This window comes from Candoia aspera, chromosome 4 (assembly GCF_035149785.1).
Source record: "Candoia aspera isolate rCanAsp1 chromosome 4, rCanAsp1.hap2, whole genome shotgun sequence".
Classification (NCBI taxonomy): Eukaryota; Metazoa; Chordata; class Lepidosauria; order Squamata; family Boidae; genus Candoia; species Candoia aspera.
The window spans coordinates 16622186-16641086 of record NC_086156.1 but is presented as its reverse complement, the minus strand read 5'-3'; the positions used below and the strand labels follow the sequence as shown (position 1 = coordinate 16641086).

At 39.4% G+C, this 18901-nt stretch overlaps 1 protein-coding gene across 8 annotated transcripts in view; it reads left to right on the top strand.

The window, feature by feature from the left end:
* The first annotated feature begins 4179 nt into the window (after positions 1 to 4179).
* Positions 4180 to 18901, top strand: part of SVIL (supervillin) — a 100636-nt gene continuing 85914 nt past the window's right edge. For 5 of the 8 annotated variants that reach the window (XM_063303471.1, XM_063303470.1, XM_063303469.1 and 2 more), the window contains exon 1: positions 4181 to 4275. In XM_063303471.1, the coding sequence (XP_063159541.1) occupies positions 4254 to 4275 (22 nt within the window). In that variant the 5' untranslated portion in view covers positions 4181 to 4253. Of the gene's footprint in view, positions 4276 to 18901 lie in introns of all 8 variants that reach the window. The other 3 variants (XM_063303466.1, XM_063303465.1, XM_063303464.1) reach the window with 1 other exon arrangement.

Sequence of the window (18901 nt, the reverse complement as noted above, 5' to 3'; positions counted from 1 at the left end):
TCACTCTCTCTTACTCAACCCTCCTCACAGGATTGTTGTTGAGAAAATAAGAGGAAGGAGCATTAGGGACACTGCCTTAAGTTGTACAAATAAAAGAGGGGTGTAAATGTAATAATAAATAAATATGGTCTCAGCAACTGAGTATGTGAGCTGAGCTCCCCTCAGTCTGTTAGGGAGAAGCAATTCCAAGACTAGATCTGAGAATGCAAGAACCACAACTGCAACGTAACAATTGTAGCACCTCACACATACAGTCCTGCACTAATGATTTATCTGGAAATGGTCATTACTTTATGAAGAACTGAGGAGAAAAACACCTTCGTGGCAATGACAAAAGAAAGTAGTTGTTCTGTGACTTCCAGTTGCTGGCCTAGATGTGGGTCTGGATGCAATTCTTTGCTGCAAAAGTGTGAAGTAGCAACTCATCTTCGACCATTCTATTTAGAAATGAATGATGGCGTGGTTGCTCATGTTCCCAGGATAGATAAAGAAAAGCAGCATTTTGTTTCCTGTTGGTGGTGTTTCCAAAAATAGGCATGAACTGATGACTTTTTGAGTTAATGAGATGCACTTGATTAGCTTTTCTGAGCTACATATGTACAGCCACCAGCCCCACCAATCTTTTTAATTTATTACAAGTGGAGAATTGTAGCACACTGTTACCTACATTACCAACCAAGATTGTAAGTGTACAGCTGGAAGCTTCCTGTGCAAAACACAATACTGAGATACTCATTCCTGCCTTCTGAATTGGCTGTGGAGTGGTTTTAGCCATTATATGTTTCCTTTTAAGGGCAAGCTATTAGGGATGGTTATAGATGGGGAATGTATGAAAATTGGCTGTTTTGATAACGTTTCTTCAGGTGTGAGTAACCCGAAATGTAACTATCTACGTAATGTTAAAAAATTTGGCTGCTAGAGAGCTGATATCAGGTAGTAGTTAAAAGGCAGTGATTTGGAAAGGTCCCATTTGAACTTTCAGTTCTGCCAAAAATTCTGCTGTGGTGGTTAGTAAGGAGTCTTAAATCTCCCCTGTGATGTAGAGAGAATAATACTGGCTTCATGTATGGAGTTGCAAACAATTACTCAACCTATATATAGTCATGTGAAAAAGTAGGTACACCCCATGTGAAGTTTTTTTCTTTTTAAACATATGTGGACATATCAATGTTTTATCTTCATTCAAACAGTATATAAAGGTAAAGGTGATGTAATTGAACAAACAAACAAAAAATTGACTTTGCAATCATTTATTCAACAAAAAAATCAACAAATTTGCCATTTCCTTCTTGGCTTTACACCCTTGGCTTTAATACCTGGTATTCCCTCTTTTTGCAGAAACAATCTCCAGTAGGCATTTCTTATAAGTTTCTACCAGTCTGTGACCTCGACTGGGAGGAATTTTTTCCCACTCCTCCATGCAGAATTTTTTCAGCTGTGCAATGTTTCAGGGGTTTCTTGCATGGATAGCCAGTGTCAAATCACCCCAGAGCATCTCAATGGGATTTAGATCCAGGCTTTGACTTAGCCATCTCAGAACCTTCCATTTCTTTTTCTTCAGCCATTCCTTGGTGGATTTCCTGGAATGTTTAGGGTCATTGTCATGTTGCAAGGACCACTTTTGGTTGAGTTTCGGTCTTCTGACAGATAGTCTCACATTATCCTCAAGCACCCTCTGGTACAATGAAGAATTCCTAGTGAATGCTATAACGGTGAGCTGCCAAGGCCCTGATGCAGCAAAACAACCCCAAAACATTTCCACCACCACCATGCTTTACAATTGGTATCAGGTTCTTCTGGTGAAATGTTGTCTTTGGTTTTTGCCAAACATATCTCCTGGTACTGTGGTGAAATAACTCCATCTTTGCCTAGGTGTTCATGAGCAAACTATAGCCTTGGCCTGATGTTCTTTCTGGACAGCAAATGTTTCCCCTGGGAGACCTCCATGTAGATCTAATTTGTGCAACTTTTTTATAATTTCTAATGGTAGACTCATGCACTTTGACATCAGTAGTGGCGAGAGCTACCTGTAGGTCATGTGATAAAATTCTGGGGTTTTTAGAGACATCATTCAGCATCTTGCATTCTGCTTTTGGGCTGAACTTGCTGGGGTGCCTGGCCTGGGCAAGTTCACAGTTGCTTGAAATCTTCTCCATTTGTAGATTATTTTCCCAGCAGTGGAATGATTGATGTCCAGTGGTTTGGACAATAGTTTTAAATTCCTTCCCAGACTCATAGGCATCTATTATCTTCTTTCTGAAGGCTTCAGAGAGCTCTTTCAATTTAGGCATGGTGATACAACACACTTCAAGAACAAAGAGCAAATCAAACTAAATGTCTGAGGTTTCAGTAAGACAGTTACTGTTTCACACAACTGTATGTGAGGCTCTTTGAGTATCCTAAAAATGTGTGTGGGTAACCTTGCTTGGTGGATGAGAACCAACATGTTTTTCCCAAAGGGATCATCTCCAGAACCCTGTAAGACCAAAGGAGCAGGGCGGTGGCTCAGACTCACAAGTAACCCCACTGCAGAAATCTTGTGGTTGGCATCCAAGGCAGAGATGCTGTAGTCCTTGGGGACTTCTGAAAGGTGTTGCCAATTGTAATTTTTAATGTAGTAGAAGCTGAAACGATGGCAGGAGAATGATAGTATTTTATCTAAATGCAAAGATGAACAAAGTTCAATCCATTTGAACTTTTGCTGTGGTACCACCTACTTCTTTTTGAAGTATGGCTTCCAGTCTGTCACACATCTTAAAGCTGCCAAGTTTGAGAAATATTGCTGTAGCAGTTGTCAATGCCTTACTTAAGTTACAAACACTGATTTTTTTTTCCCCAGAGAAAGGCATTGCTCGTGCTTTTCCTTTTACTTGACCCCTTTCCCTTAACTTTCATCCTATCCTTTCCACCCCAACTTTCTCCCTACAACAATTATGTGAAGTATTCCAGACTTCATGTGAGAGGAGGGGAAATGAGTGGCCTAAGGTTATTCATACATTTCAGATCTGAACAGGGATGGGGAACTCATGTTTAGTCCTAGCCTGATGCTAGCCAGAATGCTTTGCAGGACCCTCACCCAGTTTTTGTTCATTGCCCTCGGACCCCCTTTCCTGACTTCCCCCTCCCCCAAATTTCTGTGGAACAACTGCTGAAAATGAGTGGCATGGCTTCTTACCATTTTGAGCTAGGAAATGCGGAACATGTAACAAGAGTCTAACGTTAAGCTTATCTTAAAAAATAAAAATAATAAGTCAGCTGGTCCATGTATTCTTGGCAACAATGGAGAAGAGGTTGGCAATTGTTTTCTGGTTTTTTTTGTCTTCCCACTCTAGTCTACGGCTTTTCTGTTTCCCAGTGGTCTCCTCTCCAAATACCAACCAAGTCTGATTCAGCTTAGCGTTTCCAAGGTCAGCCAGGGGATGCAGCCTGCCGAGTTTCTTACATAGTAAAAGCAAACGAGCCAGCAAAATAACCCCCATCTCTTCTCCAAACCCAGAAAGATGGAACATCACGTCAACCACACCCTTTTTGCGTCATCACAGCCTCTCTAAACAGATAAAGTAATTGCAGCAAAATCTTCCTACTCTGCCAGACATGCTTGAGGAAACTTTGATTATAGCTTGTGTTCCAAAGCTGAGTCCTGACATGGAAATCTGGTTCTGGGCCTAAGTCCAATCTCAAATTAGATGCTGTGATGCCCTTGGGTACTGTTTTAAAGCTTCTTGCGCAAGTTACAATATTAAACCCTCTGCTGAAAGGAGAGATGACAGCATCCCTCTGAATGGTTCATCTGTAGCTCTTGAGTGCCTGTATTTATTGCCTTGATCTAGGTGGTGGTGGGGAAGCGCAAGGCTTTGCGTTTAGGCAGTGCTCGGCCCCACTGGAAAGAAGCTGCTTTCAAGACAATTGTTGGCTATGTGCTCTGACTTCCTCTGTTGCGAGTTGCAAACGGGGCAGGCCAAAAATGCCTCTCTGGATCATTTCAAGCTCTCAGGGAAACTTGAATGCGCTTAGTAGAATTGTTTGTGAATGAGCCAATCGAGATGGCCTGGCCGAGAGGGTACAGGCAATGTTTTCCTCATTCTCTCCTCCACCCTCCGCAGACCAAAGGGAGGAGGGGAGGGTGAGGCAGAAGATATAAGCTCAAACAAAGCCAAGCTGTGTCTCTGAATCGTCACATGCCCTGGATAAGTAAGGCCTGACCCTGCAAGTGAGAGGGAGAGAGGGAGAGGGAGAGAGAGAGAAGTGGAATTATGATCCTAACAATGGAAACGGGTAAGATTTTACTGGATGGGGAAAACAAGCAAATGTGCTCGTTTCAGTTCCTCTCTAAAGGAAGACAGTGTCTACTTACGGGTTCCCCAATTAGTTTGTGCTTGGCTTAAAGAGTTTCTGCGGAGTGTGTCATGTGAGCTCAGTAGGATCCTTGATCCCTGCGACCTGCCCTTTTTAATGCTGCCTGAAGCCGGAGGTGAGATAGGCATGGGAGGTGTTGGCACACAGGAAGGAGCAATCTCTCAGATCCAGCTGTGGCACTGATTGATTTCATGGGGAGTCATCTGCGCTGAGCATTGAGAAGTTCCAAAGAAGTGGTGTGTGGCACAAGGGAAGTTTAATAGCATGCTGTGAAGACTGGTGGGTCTTGCAAGCCCCATGATATAGTTTATGTGTTTGTGTGTATGTGTATGTGTATGTCTATGTGTGTATGTATGTGTGTGTGTGTATAGTTGTTTGCAGCCATACGAGAGAGAGAGAGAGAGAGAGAGAGAGAGAGAGAGAGATAGTACAGAATGTGTGTATGTGTGTGTGTACACACACACACTGTACTTTTTTTTTTAAACAAAGGGAGGGGACAGTTGTAACAGCCACTTGGGTTGGCAGAAACATTTCAAATGACTTCTCCAAAACTATGCAAAGGGTGTATTATCAGTAAATGTTGTTCTGGTCAAATGGTCACAAAGAATTCACGTTTGCTGCATGGCTGTGAACAAAGGCATAGTTTTGTGCTTGCTTTGGTAGGGACTGTTCTGAAGGTGGCACTTAGACCTAATTAAACTACTTGGTACATGTTTTGTTTTGCTCTGCTTAAATTTGGGGCATACATGATTATACTTCTAGCACTGGTGTATGCAGATTTACTCACTTGTCCATGAGGTTCAGTAGGTTAATTGTGGGTAAGGTTGCAATGCTAAGCACAGCTGCTTGGAAGTAACTCTCACTGAGCTCTGTGGGACTTAGTTTTAGGTAACGTATTTAAGATTGTCCTGTTAATAAGTTTAAGGTTGTTTCACTGTCCTCAAGGAACCTGGAAGATGTAGTCAGAAAGGGGAATAGGCAGGATTTTCAGTAGCCTCCTCAAAGGCCAGTAGGGTGTAATGGTCAAGGTGTTAGACTGGCACTGGGGAGACCTGGGTCCTAGTCCACCCTCAGCCATGGAAGTTCAGTCTGGGCTGGTCACTCCCGGCCCATCCTACCTGACAAGGTTGTTGTGGGGAATAATGGGAGGAGGTGGTGTTATATAAACTATTGTGAGTTCCTGAACAAATGGCAAAGTTATTAATAGTAATAGTAATAACAGAGAATGAAGCTGTAATTCCTAATATTCTTCCCAAGAAGCTATTAATTGCTGGTAATCTGGCTCCATCTTATGCTGAACTATCACTACCTCTACAGATTGTATTAACAAAAACAAGAAAACAGTACTGGCATGATTCTTACTATTTCTGTGAAGTTTGAATAAATATTTTCCCTGCCTAGAGCCAATTTATCTGGTAGAATAAGAATTGCTATACGTTTGTTGAAAGCTGAGCATCCCTTAAACTATTTACTGCAGGGGATGAAAGGTCTCTGTGGGGATCTGTTGGATTTTAGTTTTGCCTGGGTATCTCTGGGTTAATGAAAGGAGTTTTCTTTCCTATTCTACTCTGTGGTTATTTTTTTCCCCCTCACTGATAGTGATTTTAATGTCTAGGCTGCTTCTGCAACTGTGGGGTACTCTCTGCAACACAGAAAAACTTTTGGCCCTGCATTCTAGAATAAGGGAAAATGGTTAGCCATGTTCTGTTAATCTTGCGAAGGAATGCCTTAACAGACATCACTCTGCTCCAACAGTATTAAACTGTTTACCAAAGTGATGCGGATCAGTTAACACATCTTTTTCTTTCCAAGAAGTGTTTTCCTCTTTCCATTAATCTCTTCCGTGCAACTGATTTTTTTTCTCCCCCATTTTTGCCTTTTAGGATATTTTCCCCCTCCCACCTCACTTTTTATTTGGAGTGTGGAAATGCACAAATTTGAAATAAAGACTGGGATTGGAAATTTTGACAGAGGAATAAGATTTGAACTTGCTGCAGTCTAGGGCTGTTATAACAGCTGACCTGATCCTTCTGCATTTCAAGAGCTATTTATGGTAGATTAGCTGGTATCAAAGCTCCACTGTTCAGCCCATAAAAGGTTGGTCCTGTGTGAAGCTAGCACCCTGCATTTGGCTTGGTCTTCTAAGGTTTGGGAGCCTATAGTTGTCTGTGAAGGAATTCCGATGATGGATGGAAATGCTAAACCAGAAAATTGTTCTATTGAGGGTTTCAGATGCTGGAGAACATTTAAAGGAAGGTTTTTGCCAATAATGTTTTGTCCAGTCTTTCAGTCCTTGGAATATAACTTTTGCACATTGGTGTGCACACACTATTGGAAAGCACCTTTCTAAATTCATCTGGCACTGAACCATCTTGACCAGTCACAGACGTACTTCCAAAGCCTATATGCTAGTTACTTGTGTGATGTGTTACTTAGACCTAAATATTTTCTGTTGAAGCATGGAGCCTCTTCTGAAGTCTAATTTAGTCCGCTGGATTTAAAAGTTTTAGAATACTGGGGGTTTTTTTCCTTTTGTGAAAGCATTTTCTTTATTTTTTTTCTGTAATTAAAAGAAATAAGCTAGGGTTAAAAAAACAAGACCAACAAGCATTTTGAAGTAAGTAATCTCTTTTTTCTTGAAATGTTTGATAGTGAAAGTGTTCAAAGCCAGTTGTTTGAGAATGTTTGAGCTTTGTCAGGTTGTTATGTGAATGAAGACTTTCCCCCACTCTGGAGCCTGTGCATGTCAGTCATTTGAAACATTCTGAATCTGTTTTCTTCTTCTTTGCTTATTGGGTAAATTAATTTTGTTATGGATGGAATGTTTTCTTCAATGCCTTTTTTGTGTGAAGTGTGTGACAATTAATTGTAAATGTGTTGGCCTTTAAATACCAATCAGATACACCAGAATAAACATAGCATGGGAGGGGGATGAATAATGGAAGATTTACATGGCCTTCATTGAAAGCTCTATAGGCTGAACAAGAAATATTTCCTTTGTAACTGTTACCAGTGCATTTTTTTCCAATTTTTCTTCTCATTAAATTTAAATTACATTATGCTGAACCCCTTTGTTTTGTGATTTCTGAATTGACATAGTCTGGTTTAGCACAGTATGCTAAATCATACTGTGTTTAACCACGGTTTGGTCAATGAACCACAGTTGACTGGGTTTGCTGAGTCATAGCTTCTGAATAATGAATTACTGAATAATTGGCTAGTTTACATAACATATTAAGTTCAAAATCACAATTCACAGACCATAGTAGATATGTACATGCTAAGCCCAAATTAAATAGTTTAGAGCAATGTGTGACATTAGCCACTATTCTCCCTCATTTGGCATTTCTGGGAAAGGAAATGAATAAAGTTAAAAAAACAAAGAACAAAAACAGCATTTAATATGGAATATAGCCTTTAATATTCTGGCCTGTTTTATAACTGGGTTGTTTACCTCTTAGTACAAGACTGGCAGTGTTAGTGTATATTCATGTAAACACTGCATGATATGCTAATTTACTTAATGTAGTGACTAAATGTGAACTGTGCTCCAAGATGCCCTAAGTTCAAATTTTACTCAAATACCAACACACTAGATCCCTTAGACAGGCTATTATGGCATATCTGCCTCCCTCTGCTTATATCACTATACTATGATAATAAAAAAAAAATCCTGCTCTGTGTTACAGATCTACTGTAGAGATGTGGAACAATTCAGACGTTTAGCACACTAATTATATTAGTATAATCTGCAAACCTATTAGCTAAGTGGGAAATGAAATAAGATCTTTATAAAACAAGCTGAAAAATAATCAAGGTGATAAACTAAAAAACAGAATTCCTAGATAGAAACCAATATTTTGAAGATGAGAACATTGAGGCACTTCTGTATTCTCATTCTTCACCATAAACTTGTTTTCTCCCATCAAACTCACCCACACTACTTTGTTCACTTTGCAGGATTGTATGTGAAGATGGACCCTTCTGTACAGGGGAGGCTCCTTGACACTCCAGCAGTTGATTGTCTTCTGCATGCATGCAAAGTGAGAACCACTTTGGTGCAGTGTAAATTGATGTTATAGGGCCATACAACCAACAAGGTTAATTGTTTGGCTTTTCCCCACAAGACTGGCCTCCTCCATCCTCTCCAGGTAGCCTTGGTCATGCTGTGGCTAATCATACATAGCCATTGCCCCAAGTGGCTTCCATGCTGCTATCCATACAAGAGGCAAAGGACATCTAGATTTTACTTGAAAATAACCTCTTGATTGTAAACTAATTATAGCTACGTTTTTTCATCTCTTCTTTATCCAGGAGTGCCCTTCTGTTTCAACTGGCAGCACATTATACTAATGAACTTTTATAGAAACTTTCTGAATATACCCCTCTTGTGGTACAGCTCCCCTAATATTTCCCTTGCTGCTAACATCTTAATATAGCCCTTTTTGGTCTTGTTTTAAAAGCTATAGTACAGCTTCCACCATGATTTATTTTATTTAAATAATTATATCCTTCCCTTGAAACGAGCAAAAAAAAAGGCTCGTTAGCAGCCAACAGTTGCAACGTGAAAAACATGTAAGTAATGTATAAAGCATCAGTTGATGAACTAAGACATTAAGCTCAACCAGAAGCAAAGACAGTCAGAGTTTAAAAGCTTGTGAAGGAAAATAGTATCAGAAGAAGGAAAACAGAACAAAATTTCTCAGCGGAAAGAGCTTCTTTTAAGGAAGCCCTGATGGATCCTAAATCAAAGTGCTTTCAAGATCAGAAAGTATACAAAGGTTCTTGTGGAAGAAGTTTTTATCTTGAGCCCAGACATTCTTAAAAGCAAAAACAGCAGTATGTGTTGTCAGTGCCGTATATCTAAGTGGAGAAAGTTAAGACAGCTTCCTATAATCTGTATACCATTAACTTCCTAGGTCAGCCTTCCCTAACATAGTACCTTTCATGTTTGTTGAAGTAAAGCTCCCGTCATCCCCAAACAACACACCATACTGGCTGGTGAAATTGGGCTTTGTAGCCAAATATTTATTTGGAGTTTCCTAGATACAGAGCATAGGGACGCGGTGGCGCTGCGGGTTAAACCGCTGAGCTGTCAATCGGAAGGTCGGCGGTTCAAAACCGCGCGGCGGGGTGAGCTCCTGTTGTTAATCCCAGCTCCTGCTCACCTAGCAGTTCGAAAACATGCAAATGTGAGTAGATCAATAGGTACCACTTCGGCGGGAAGGTAACGGCGTTCCGAGTCGTCATGCTGGCCACATGACCCGGAAGTGTCTATGACAACGCCAGCTCCAAGGCTTAGAAACGGAGATGAGCACCGCCCCCTAGAGTCGGATTCGACTGGACTTTACGTCAAGGGAAACCTTTACCTTTTAGATACAGAGCATTCTTATGTCAAATGCAGATGTTTTGAGTTACGGCAGCTCCAGATATCCAGTCTTCCCATAGCCAAATCTTTTAAATTTCACATGGATTGAATGACTGCTTCTGACTAATAATGGTAGCAGTTGCTACAGGTAGGCACTGCTGGACCATCAGTACGTAGCATTGGCAGTCAGAATATGCTCTTCCTGACCAACAAGCAAGCAAAAATGACTCAAGACATGCTCTGTCATTGGTTAATAATCAAATGCCTTGTCTCCTTTGTCTGTTTCAAACTGACAAAGGAATCCCTGTCCCCTTAAAAATACACACCCACCCACACATTCAGAGTACAAGATTTCAAATTGCAACCCTCTTGTTTGGTCACTATGATGGCACATGCCAGAGCCTTTGTGCTATAGTAGTTGAGATGTTGTGCTCACACTGGGCAGACCCAGGTTCAGGTCTCGGGTTGATCCAGTCCTAGATCAATGCCGTAATTGGTGATACTAGGCAAGTTTATTTATTTATTTTCTATCCTGCCTTTATTATTTTTATCAGTAACTCAAGGCGGCAAACATACCTAATAGTTCACACTCTCTCAGCAAAACCTACCTTACAGGGTGATTGTTGTGGAGAAATTGTAGAGAGTAAGGAATATGAGAGCCAGTCTGGTCTAGCGGTTAAGGCTCCAGGCTAGAAACCAGGAGACTGAGAGTTCTAGTCCCGCCTGAGGCATGAAAGCGGCTGGGTGACCTTGGGCCAGTCCCTCTCTCTCAGCCCAACTCACCTCACAGGGTTGTTGTTGTGGGGAAAATAGGAGGAGGAAGGAGTAATTAGTATTGTCATGAGTACTGATGGTGAGCAGGAGGGGGCCCCTATCTAGGAGTTATTTATAAAAATAATAAAGGTGGGATAAAAATTAGATGAATAAATAAATGAAATATGACCTTGATGAAGATATGCAAGCTCCATTTCTGAGTCCAGAACATCCAGATCATGTTTGGAAGTAGCTCAGACAGATGCCTCCCTAATTTATTAGACAATAAGAAGAAAGAAAAGGTACAGCAAAATCAGAATGACAAGATTCTGTTTTTATAGCCAACTGCAATAAAAGTAGTTTCAGCCTTCTTGTGAAGTTGATTTCTTGGTTGGGTCTACTTAGTGGGGCTGACAGTAAGGAGAGAGCGCTCCTAGAAGGAAGGCGGGATACAAATCTAACAAATAAATATACATAAATATATCCTGCTCACCTTGCCACCTTCCCCAGAATGCAGGAACTTGGAGGTGTCAGATTTGTCCTGACATTCCAATTGTTGTATCCAGTGCCAGTTAAAGAGAGCATTTTGAATTGCTGCTGTTTCTGCAGTGACAATTGCTACTTACAAACAGAAATTCCCTGTTGCATTGAGCCTTGCACAGGGTGAGCGGTCGGCAACTTCATGTCACTCATTTGCCATTAAAGAATGGATGGGCTATTATTTAATACTGTTCTTCTTGGACAAAAGATCCTGGGTGGCAGTTTCAAGTCATCATCAACAATTAATGATAAATAATTTTCTTTCCCAAAGCAAAAAAAATTGAAAACAAACTGAAAAGAAATTAATTTGCCCCATAAAGTGGGAAAATATAAAAGCAAGTTTGTCAAGCATGAGTAACATTCCCTTCTTTAATACATTTTAGACTTATTCTTGGGAGGAGAAGATACAATAATATTTGAAGGGCTCTTCTTGATATATACAGCTGGTTGGAGAGACATATAATCAGAGTATTTTACTGTTAACTGTATCCTGCACATCTAATCCAGATGTTCCATACCAGGAAAAAAACTAGTAGATTATTCTGTTCTATATCACAGAACAGTAAATATGAACAACATGCAAATAAAGCATCTGCTGTTTTCTTTGCAGGAAAAGGTAATTCTTTGATTATTCAGTACTCTAAGGCTGTATTTCTCAACCTCAACAACTTTAGGATGTGTGGACTTCAACTCCCAGAATTCCCCAGCCAGTGCTCTAAGGGGCCCTTCTAACATTATCTCTTTAATATGTCACTGAGGTTAGCGTTCAAGATAGGCAGGTTAAAATATAATAATATATAATAATAAACTAAACAAGGAATGTTACTGTCTTCAGCAATACTTCACAAACTGTATCTTCCCTTTACCTGGTTGGAGAGGCAACCTAGTGGGTTTTGGGAGCCAGAAGCAATGCTGGCTGGGGAACTAAGCTGATTGACCGGTTCTCCCACCAGAATTTGGGCATCAAACATTTGCTCAGCCTGTTTTTCACACGTGATGAGTAATTCTAGCCACTAAGATATTACAATGGGAATGGTGTGATAGTGGAGAATACATAATATTTGATTGTTAATGATTTAATAAACACATTATTTAGGCTACTCGGTCATGCTGGCTAGAGGATTTTAAGAGCTAAAGGATGACCCATTTTGAGGCCTCCAGTTTGGAAGTTCTTTCTAAACATCAGTTCATGGTTTATTCTACCCCTGAGAGATCTTCATCATGAAGTCTTTGGGCCATATATGTAAAATAGGCATTCTGCAATTCTTCCATAACCACAAGATGGATCAAACTTTAAAAGAGGTCAACACGTTTAAGTTCTTGCATAGCATGATCCTTCTAATCCACTGATTTTATAATTTATTTACTTTTGCTGAGAGGGATTATCTTCCCAAAAATGGAGCTAAAGAGCATAAGCATTTCTTTCATTTTCTTCTAATGTGCAGTCTCATGTTTGCTTCTTTTGTTAATATTATATGTGCAAAGTGAGTAGTTGCTATTTATTAATTATCATGGAGATAAAGCTTTAATAATTTATCACTGTAGTGGGATCTCTGACCTCTCATCCTCCAGAAATGTTGTTGGCAATGAAGAAATCTAACCCTAAGTTTCTACATTTCATTTCTTTCAATGCATCTACCCTCTTGTCAGACTGAAGGGTATAATTTCTTCCTCTGACCTGAACTTGTAGGTAAGTTTAAAAAGTTAAAATAATTGCCTATATTTGAAAGTTGTAAAAAGAAGAGAAAACATGCTTAACTTGTAACTTGGACAAGGAGAATATGTTCTAGTTAAAATTTGACTTAGGATAACAGTATAGCCACAGATGGTAATTAATGATCTGATCATAATAATTTCCAATAAAAACATTAACTGTTCTGCATAAGTTTGGAATATTAGCATTGCTCACATCCCAGTTACAATATTCATATTCATCGTATTTTATAGTAACGCAGTCTGAAACTGAAATTTCAGGACCCTTCCCCACTGCTTTGTTAAAGAGTTAGCCATCCATCCTTGTGTCGGCAGAAAACAATACTGGCATGAAATTTGCTGGCCCGCTCACTGAATCCAATCTTGCCCACATTGTGTGTGTTCTGACTCACTGCCAGGTGTCCTGGTTTTGCCTGTTGAGTATGTGATAAGCAAAGGGATCAATTTCTCTAGTTTTGCCTGCTGCCAGCTTGTGGGAGAATCATCTGCCGGTTGCATTGTGCCAGCAAGGATAGGATGGGTTGGGCACCAAGACCCAACCCATCTCTAGGCTTTTTCCGATGCTCTTCCTTCTACACCACACTCCGTCATAAACCAAGCTAAACAAAACGAAGCAACCCAGATCTGAGTCAGAAGGGAGCTCAGTCACAAACAGTATTCTTATTTAGGATTTCTTTCTCTTCCTTTGGATAGGCAAAAAAATGTCAACTTCCAGATTCCTCTGTGTTCTGTTTGAGAGGGAATCGGGGGCAGGACCCATCATGCCGCAGTTTCTGTGTTTCAGGCTTGTGGAAAGGGCAATAAAATTAAAGCATTTACAGTATTGCTGGCTGAGCAGTCCAGTGTTATTGGGCAAATCTGATAGATGACCAGTGCAGTGCTGCTGGGCCCAACTTCTTAGAGAGACAAAATACTGGTATGGTGATAGGTGAGGCTGGCTAGGGACAAGAGAGGAGGGGCTGTGCTCTCATCAGCCTGAAACAGCCAAAGAATGTTGCTCTGCTCCCATCTGCTATCCACTCTCCCCTGAGTTCCTTTCCAGGGCAATGGGCTGGAAAGTATAACAGACTTTACATACCGTGTATTGTATTTGTTGTTCAGTGTTATTGGCTTAAGGAGAAAAATATTACCTTAATACCTGTACATTTAAGGAGTGACTTAAGCCTGTTTCACTCATGGGTTGGAGACAAAAGAAAGACAGCATGAGGACACAGCAGAAGAAAAATGTAGCAATGGTGTGTTTAATCAAAGTGGGAAAATTCCCTGTAAGAAAGTATTTAGGATAGAAATATGACACAGTTCATATAGTAGTGGCACTCAGGCAGACAGCTGAGTCATAGCAACCCTTAAATCATACTTTGGATTTGAAAGCTACATGCCCTGAAAAATGTTCCATAACCATGGCTGAAGCCAACAACAGACCTGCATCTTTTTGCTATAAATTTCATATTCATAAGGCTTGGCAGCTTTCAATCTTTGATAGGAGTTCTAAATTCCAGTTAAATCTGAGCTTTACTGAAGGAGCCCAGATTGGGCTGATGAAAGGACAGATGTGGTGTGGCACACAGCATTCTCCATTTGTAGATCACATCCATAGTTAAAATTCAATGTGCATTGTTGCCTAGTGCAAACTTCTTTATTGTATGATATGCTTGGGAAAGTTCTTGAGATCCCTGCTAAGAGCTTGTAGCATGAATTTAGATCTTGCCAATGATATCATAGGTGCTACTGAAGAAAGTAAATCAGTGTAGAAAGTAGAGCAGCTGATGAATGCATGCTGTTTTCTGGGAGTAGAAATGATTTGGTTGCCTCCTGAAGTATTCAGTTAGGGATGGAATCTTAAATGTATCTGTGGTGTTACTAAGATGTTGTGATCTACTGAACTTCACAGAATAATGTGTCAGAGACTTAAATAGATGCTGCAGATGGGTCAGTTCCTGGCTGACGTGTTAGCATATGGTAGAGCAATATGACATACCAAACAACTGGTTGATCAAAACTTAAATCTTTCATGTAAACTGGCAGAAAAAGAGACAGAGGAGAACAGTCCCAAGAGTGGTGTTGTCGATTTAAGCCAGAAAACCTGGAAGAAAGTGAAAAAAGGAAAGAAAAGGGACCGGGTAAGCAAAGCGGGTGGAGTGGGGAGAGACACTAGACATATTACCACGTTAAGTATCCTGACATCCAGCAGAGGATTAAGCAGGATATTTTTAAGACTCGTATTTCAGTTCAGTTGCTAATATTAAATCTATGCAAGTGACCTGGAGGGAAGGGCTAGTTATAGTCTGACTGTAAGGCTAAATTAAATTTGCAATCCTCAAGAGAAAAGGAGAGTGCATAAAAGTGAGGGAATTTTTTTAACAAACCTTGTTTGCCAGTGAACTGAATCTGGAATTATTATACCAGCAAATTCGTATTAAATATCCCCTTTATAAGGTACTATAAAAATGAGAAATTATAAATAAACTTAAGCATTTTTTCAGCCCAGTGTGATTATTGTAGAGTTTTAACCCTGCTGAGAGGCTTGTGACTGGGTTAGACATTTTCTTACATGTTAAACAATGTGAGAAGCCAGGTCCTTCACATGTAAAAATATGTAAGCAGATGGTATAATTTATCTCTTAGTTCTTTTGGAGGTGAGGGTTGTAGCAACTACCTAGGTCACAAGTGACTTGACTCCCTGTGTGTAGTGATAGTGAGCACATGAGGTCATATAGCATGTAGGCTGTTATTGCACCCTCTCTTGAAAGGGTTTAGGTGACCAGTCTTGCAAGTCAACCGTGGTCTTGCTCTCCTACGGATATTGTTATGAGTGCACGCTAGTTATAATGGATGGTGACTGCAATGATTTACAGTATGTACCATATCTGTCATTTGAAATGGGCAAAATTGGGTCTTTCAAGACAGCTGGGAAAAAACAGTCGGATGATTCTTTGTTTGGGTTGTATTAATGAATTACCTTTCAATTTAGAAAGGTGTAGAAAGCCTTTCCCATTCCAATGTCTTCTAAAATACAGCACCCCCATATCCCTGCCAGAATGGCTAACAGCATCAGAAGGACATGGAGTTACAGAAGAGTTGTGTGTTGGTTATATTGTCAGATAATATCAGCCCGGCCAGTTCAGTCCAACAGGATTAGCACACTCCATGTTCTTTCAATAAAACAATGTCATTTATTAGGACCCCAGAAGCGCACCTTCTCAGTCATAGCATCTCTTCTCTGGAATAAGGTTCCCCTTGAAATGTTGGTGGTTTCCACCCTATTGGCATTTCAGAGGGCCCTGGAGACCTGGCTCTTCACCCAGGCCTTTGACAAGGATGGGTATAGCCCCTTCCATGAAGTGAGTGTGAGTTTTGTTGCTGTTAAGTTTTGCCATCTTTGTTTTATGTGTTTCTTCTTTTATTGTTTTTATCATTCTATAGTTTTCATGTTTTCTTGTGAACCGTGCATCATTGTTGGGAGTCAGGCAGGGTACAAATTGAATAAAATAAATAAATAAATGTGTGATGAAATATTGGGAGAGCAGTCAAGAAAGAGAAAAAAAACGCCTTCCAATTTATTATCTTTTGGTCAGATGAGAACAAAATATCACTGATCAATAAGTCTTGAGAATTTCATAGCTATTCATTCAACAAATTCAACACAGCTATTTATTCACAGTCATTTATTCAACAAATTCAGCCGTGCTTGATTTCTGTTCTGTTAGTGTGGTGAGTGCTCTTTTCCTTTTCAAGTTAAAATCTGAAGTCTTTTCAAGAACTCTTCATGTTCTTCAGGTACAGCTAAGTTATTTCTAAGCACTTTCAATAAATGTGACCATAAGAGTATTTTATTTCTGACATCCAAGCTGTATGGGAAAACTCTTTTCATCAGCTGCTTGGGATTTAAAAGAGGGGAGATTTGTCATGGCTGGTAGGAATACATATGGATTGACAAATCACTTCTGACCTGTATTTAAATTATTCCACTAGCAATGACTCTATAAAGTATGGTTATGATTAACCAAATATGTACCTGCAAATTTGTTGAAAGTTTGGAGTATAAGTTTGCTCCTGGTTTAAATAGTATGTTAAAAATGAGAAAAATAAAATATGTCTTGTGTTAGAAATTCATATAGGAACAATACTTTTTGATGTCTAATTTCAGATAACATCTTTTACATGTGGTGTAAATTACCTTTTGAAGCAGAGTGAGACAATCATTGGCTGTGGATGTGGGAGGAATTTGTGAAAATGACGGTCCCGTGTTCTTGTAATTTAAGAAGGATTATAAACAGAGATGAAATGCTTCTGTAATCTTGGCAGGAAAGAAGCATTAAAATAATAAAAGTGACATTGTGGTTTGGAGAAAAAAGCCAAGCAAACTTTAAAACAATTCAAAATGTTTCTGTAGTCTGAAATCCAAATATTGTATACACTTGAAGCATTTCAAGTTTTAATTTTAGGCATCCTGTAGAATAGGGATGGAGGAGACATTTCTTTGATCCAATTTTTAAAGAATGTTTCTATCATACTTTGGAACCCTCTAAATCTGTACGTGAACCAGAAGTTCACATAGTTGGAGAGTGAGATCTGCTGTCTCTCAACTTTTCAGTATGACTTGCAACTCAGGAAATATATATACACACACTCAGGACACACTTATCCAATATTAAGTAAAAGGGTCACAAAGATCTATATATTAGGGAAAAGTAGATAAAATAATGCATTGTATTGAGAAAAAAAAATCCTTGGAAAAATGTAAAGCAAACTTTTCCTCAAGATAAACTAATTTCCTGGTGACTACATGCACGTATTTATGTGGTCCCCCATTGCCTTCTCCTGGATTTTTCCCCCTTTTACTCCCAGTCCTGACATTTCCTTTCTATCTAAGGATTAGCCACACTCCACAGTCTTAGCTTTGTGCGGATCCTTTCCATTGAATTAGAGGTTTTTAATGTTAACCACATCCCAGAAGTGTTTTTGTTCCTTAACTTATTGTATTTGTCCCTTGGAAGCCAAGAAGAAATCTATTTCTAAATATTTCATAGAGGCAATCATTTTTATTATGAGTTGTATCTAGAGGAAATCAATTGAAGTCAATTAATCAATCAAAAATCAAATCCCTTTGATTTCAGTGGGTCCACTTTAAGTCTAACAAAGCATAGAAATGTTTGCTCAGTTTTGTACAGCTTCAGAATATTTTATTTCATGTGTAGATGGTGTTTTAGAAAATTACATTTATTTTTAAAATCATGATAAGCAGCATTTGAGTGTACTGTTGGTGCTAGCTGAAATATCCTTTTTCCAAAAAGTTACTTGCTTGTATAGCACCAAATACTATTTATGAAAACAGTTCTGCATGCCGATTGCTCTTATTTCTTTTCAGATAAAGGCACAGCTGAAAAGAATTCAGTTGAACATCGCAGCAATCTGGGCCCTTAAGTGGAAAGGAGATCTTATTAATTATGGGCTGAATGCAAGTGATTTACTCTCTGTATTGCAGTCTAGTTGTTGTAAATTGCTAAACTTGGGAATACCGATGTTTCAAATTGTGTTTTCTTCAAATATGAGGGGGAAAATAAGTTGCAGACCTCTATTTTGTACCCTAGAAGTGGCTCTATTGAGAAACATTCTTTGGAATGGCATGTTCAGTGTTGGGCTGTTTGCATGCTAGAGGTACATTCTTATGATAAGCAAGACTGCTCAAAATGAAGTCTAGTCTGCATTATGCTATGCAGGGACTGGAGCATCTATAGAATTTTGGAAGAAGACACAAGTAAAGGTAAAATCTTGAAGTTTCAGGGTTTGAAGATTCATTTAAAGCAGAGGTTCTTGAGAAGATTGGGAAAAAGGCTATAGTATCTGAAGGCCACGTCAGCACATACGTTGTTTTCCCTGTATCTGTAGGAAAAATAAAATTCAGTTGAATTTAATGAGTTCACTTAAGAGTAAGTATGCCCAGATTATAGCCTTATTATTCAAAGAGAGAAAACAGAGAGTAAAAGCTACGTAAGTGAAAATATGAACAAAATTACTTTTTAGGTGTGTTGAAGTGATTTATTTATCCGAAATGAAGGATGAGAAATAACTCAGTCTGTGGACTATATCACTTCATTCTACTCCCTAACATGTGAGCTAATATATGGCTGTGCAGAATATTGTTGTTACCATTAGAAATAATATTTGGTT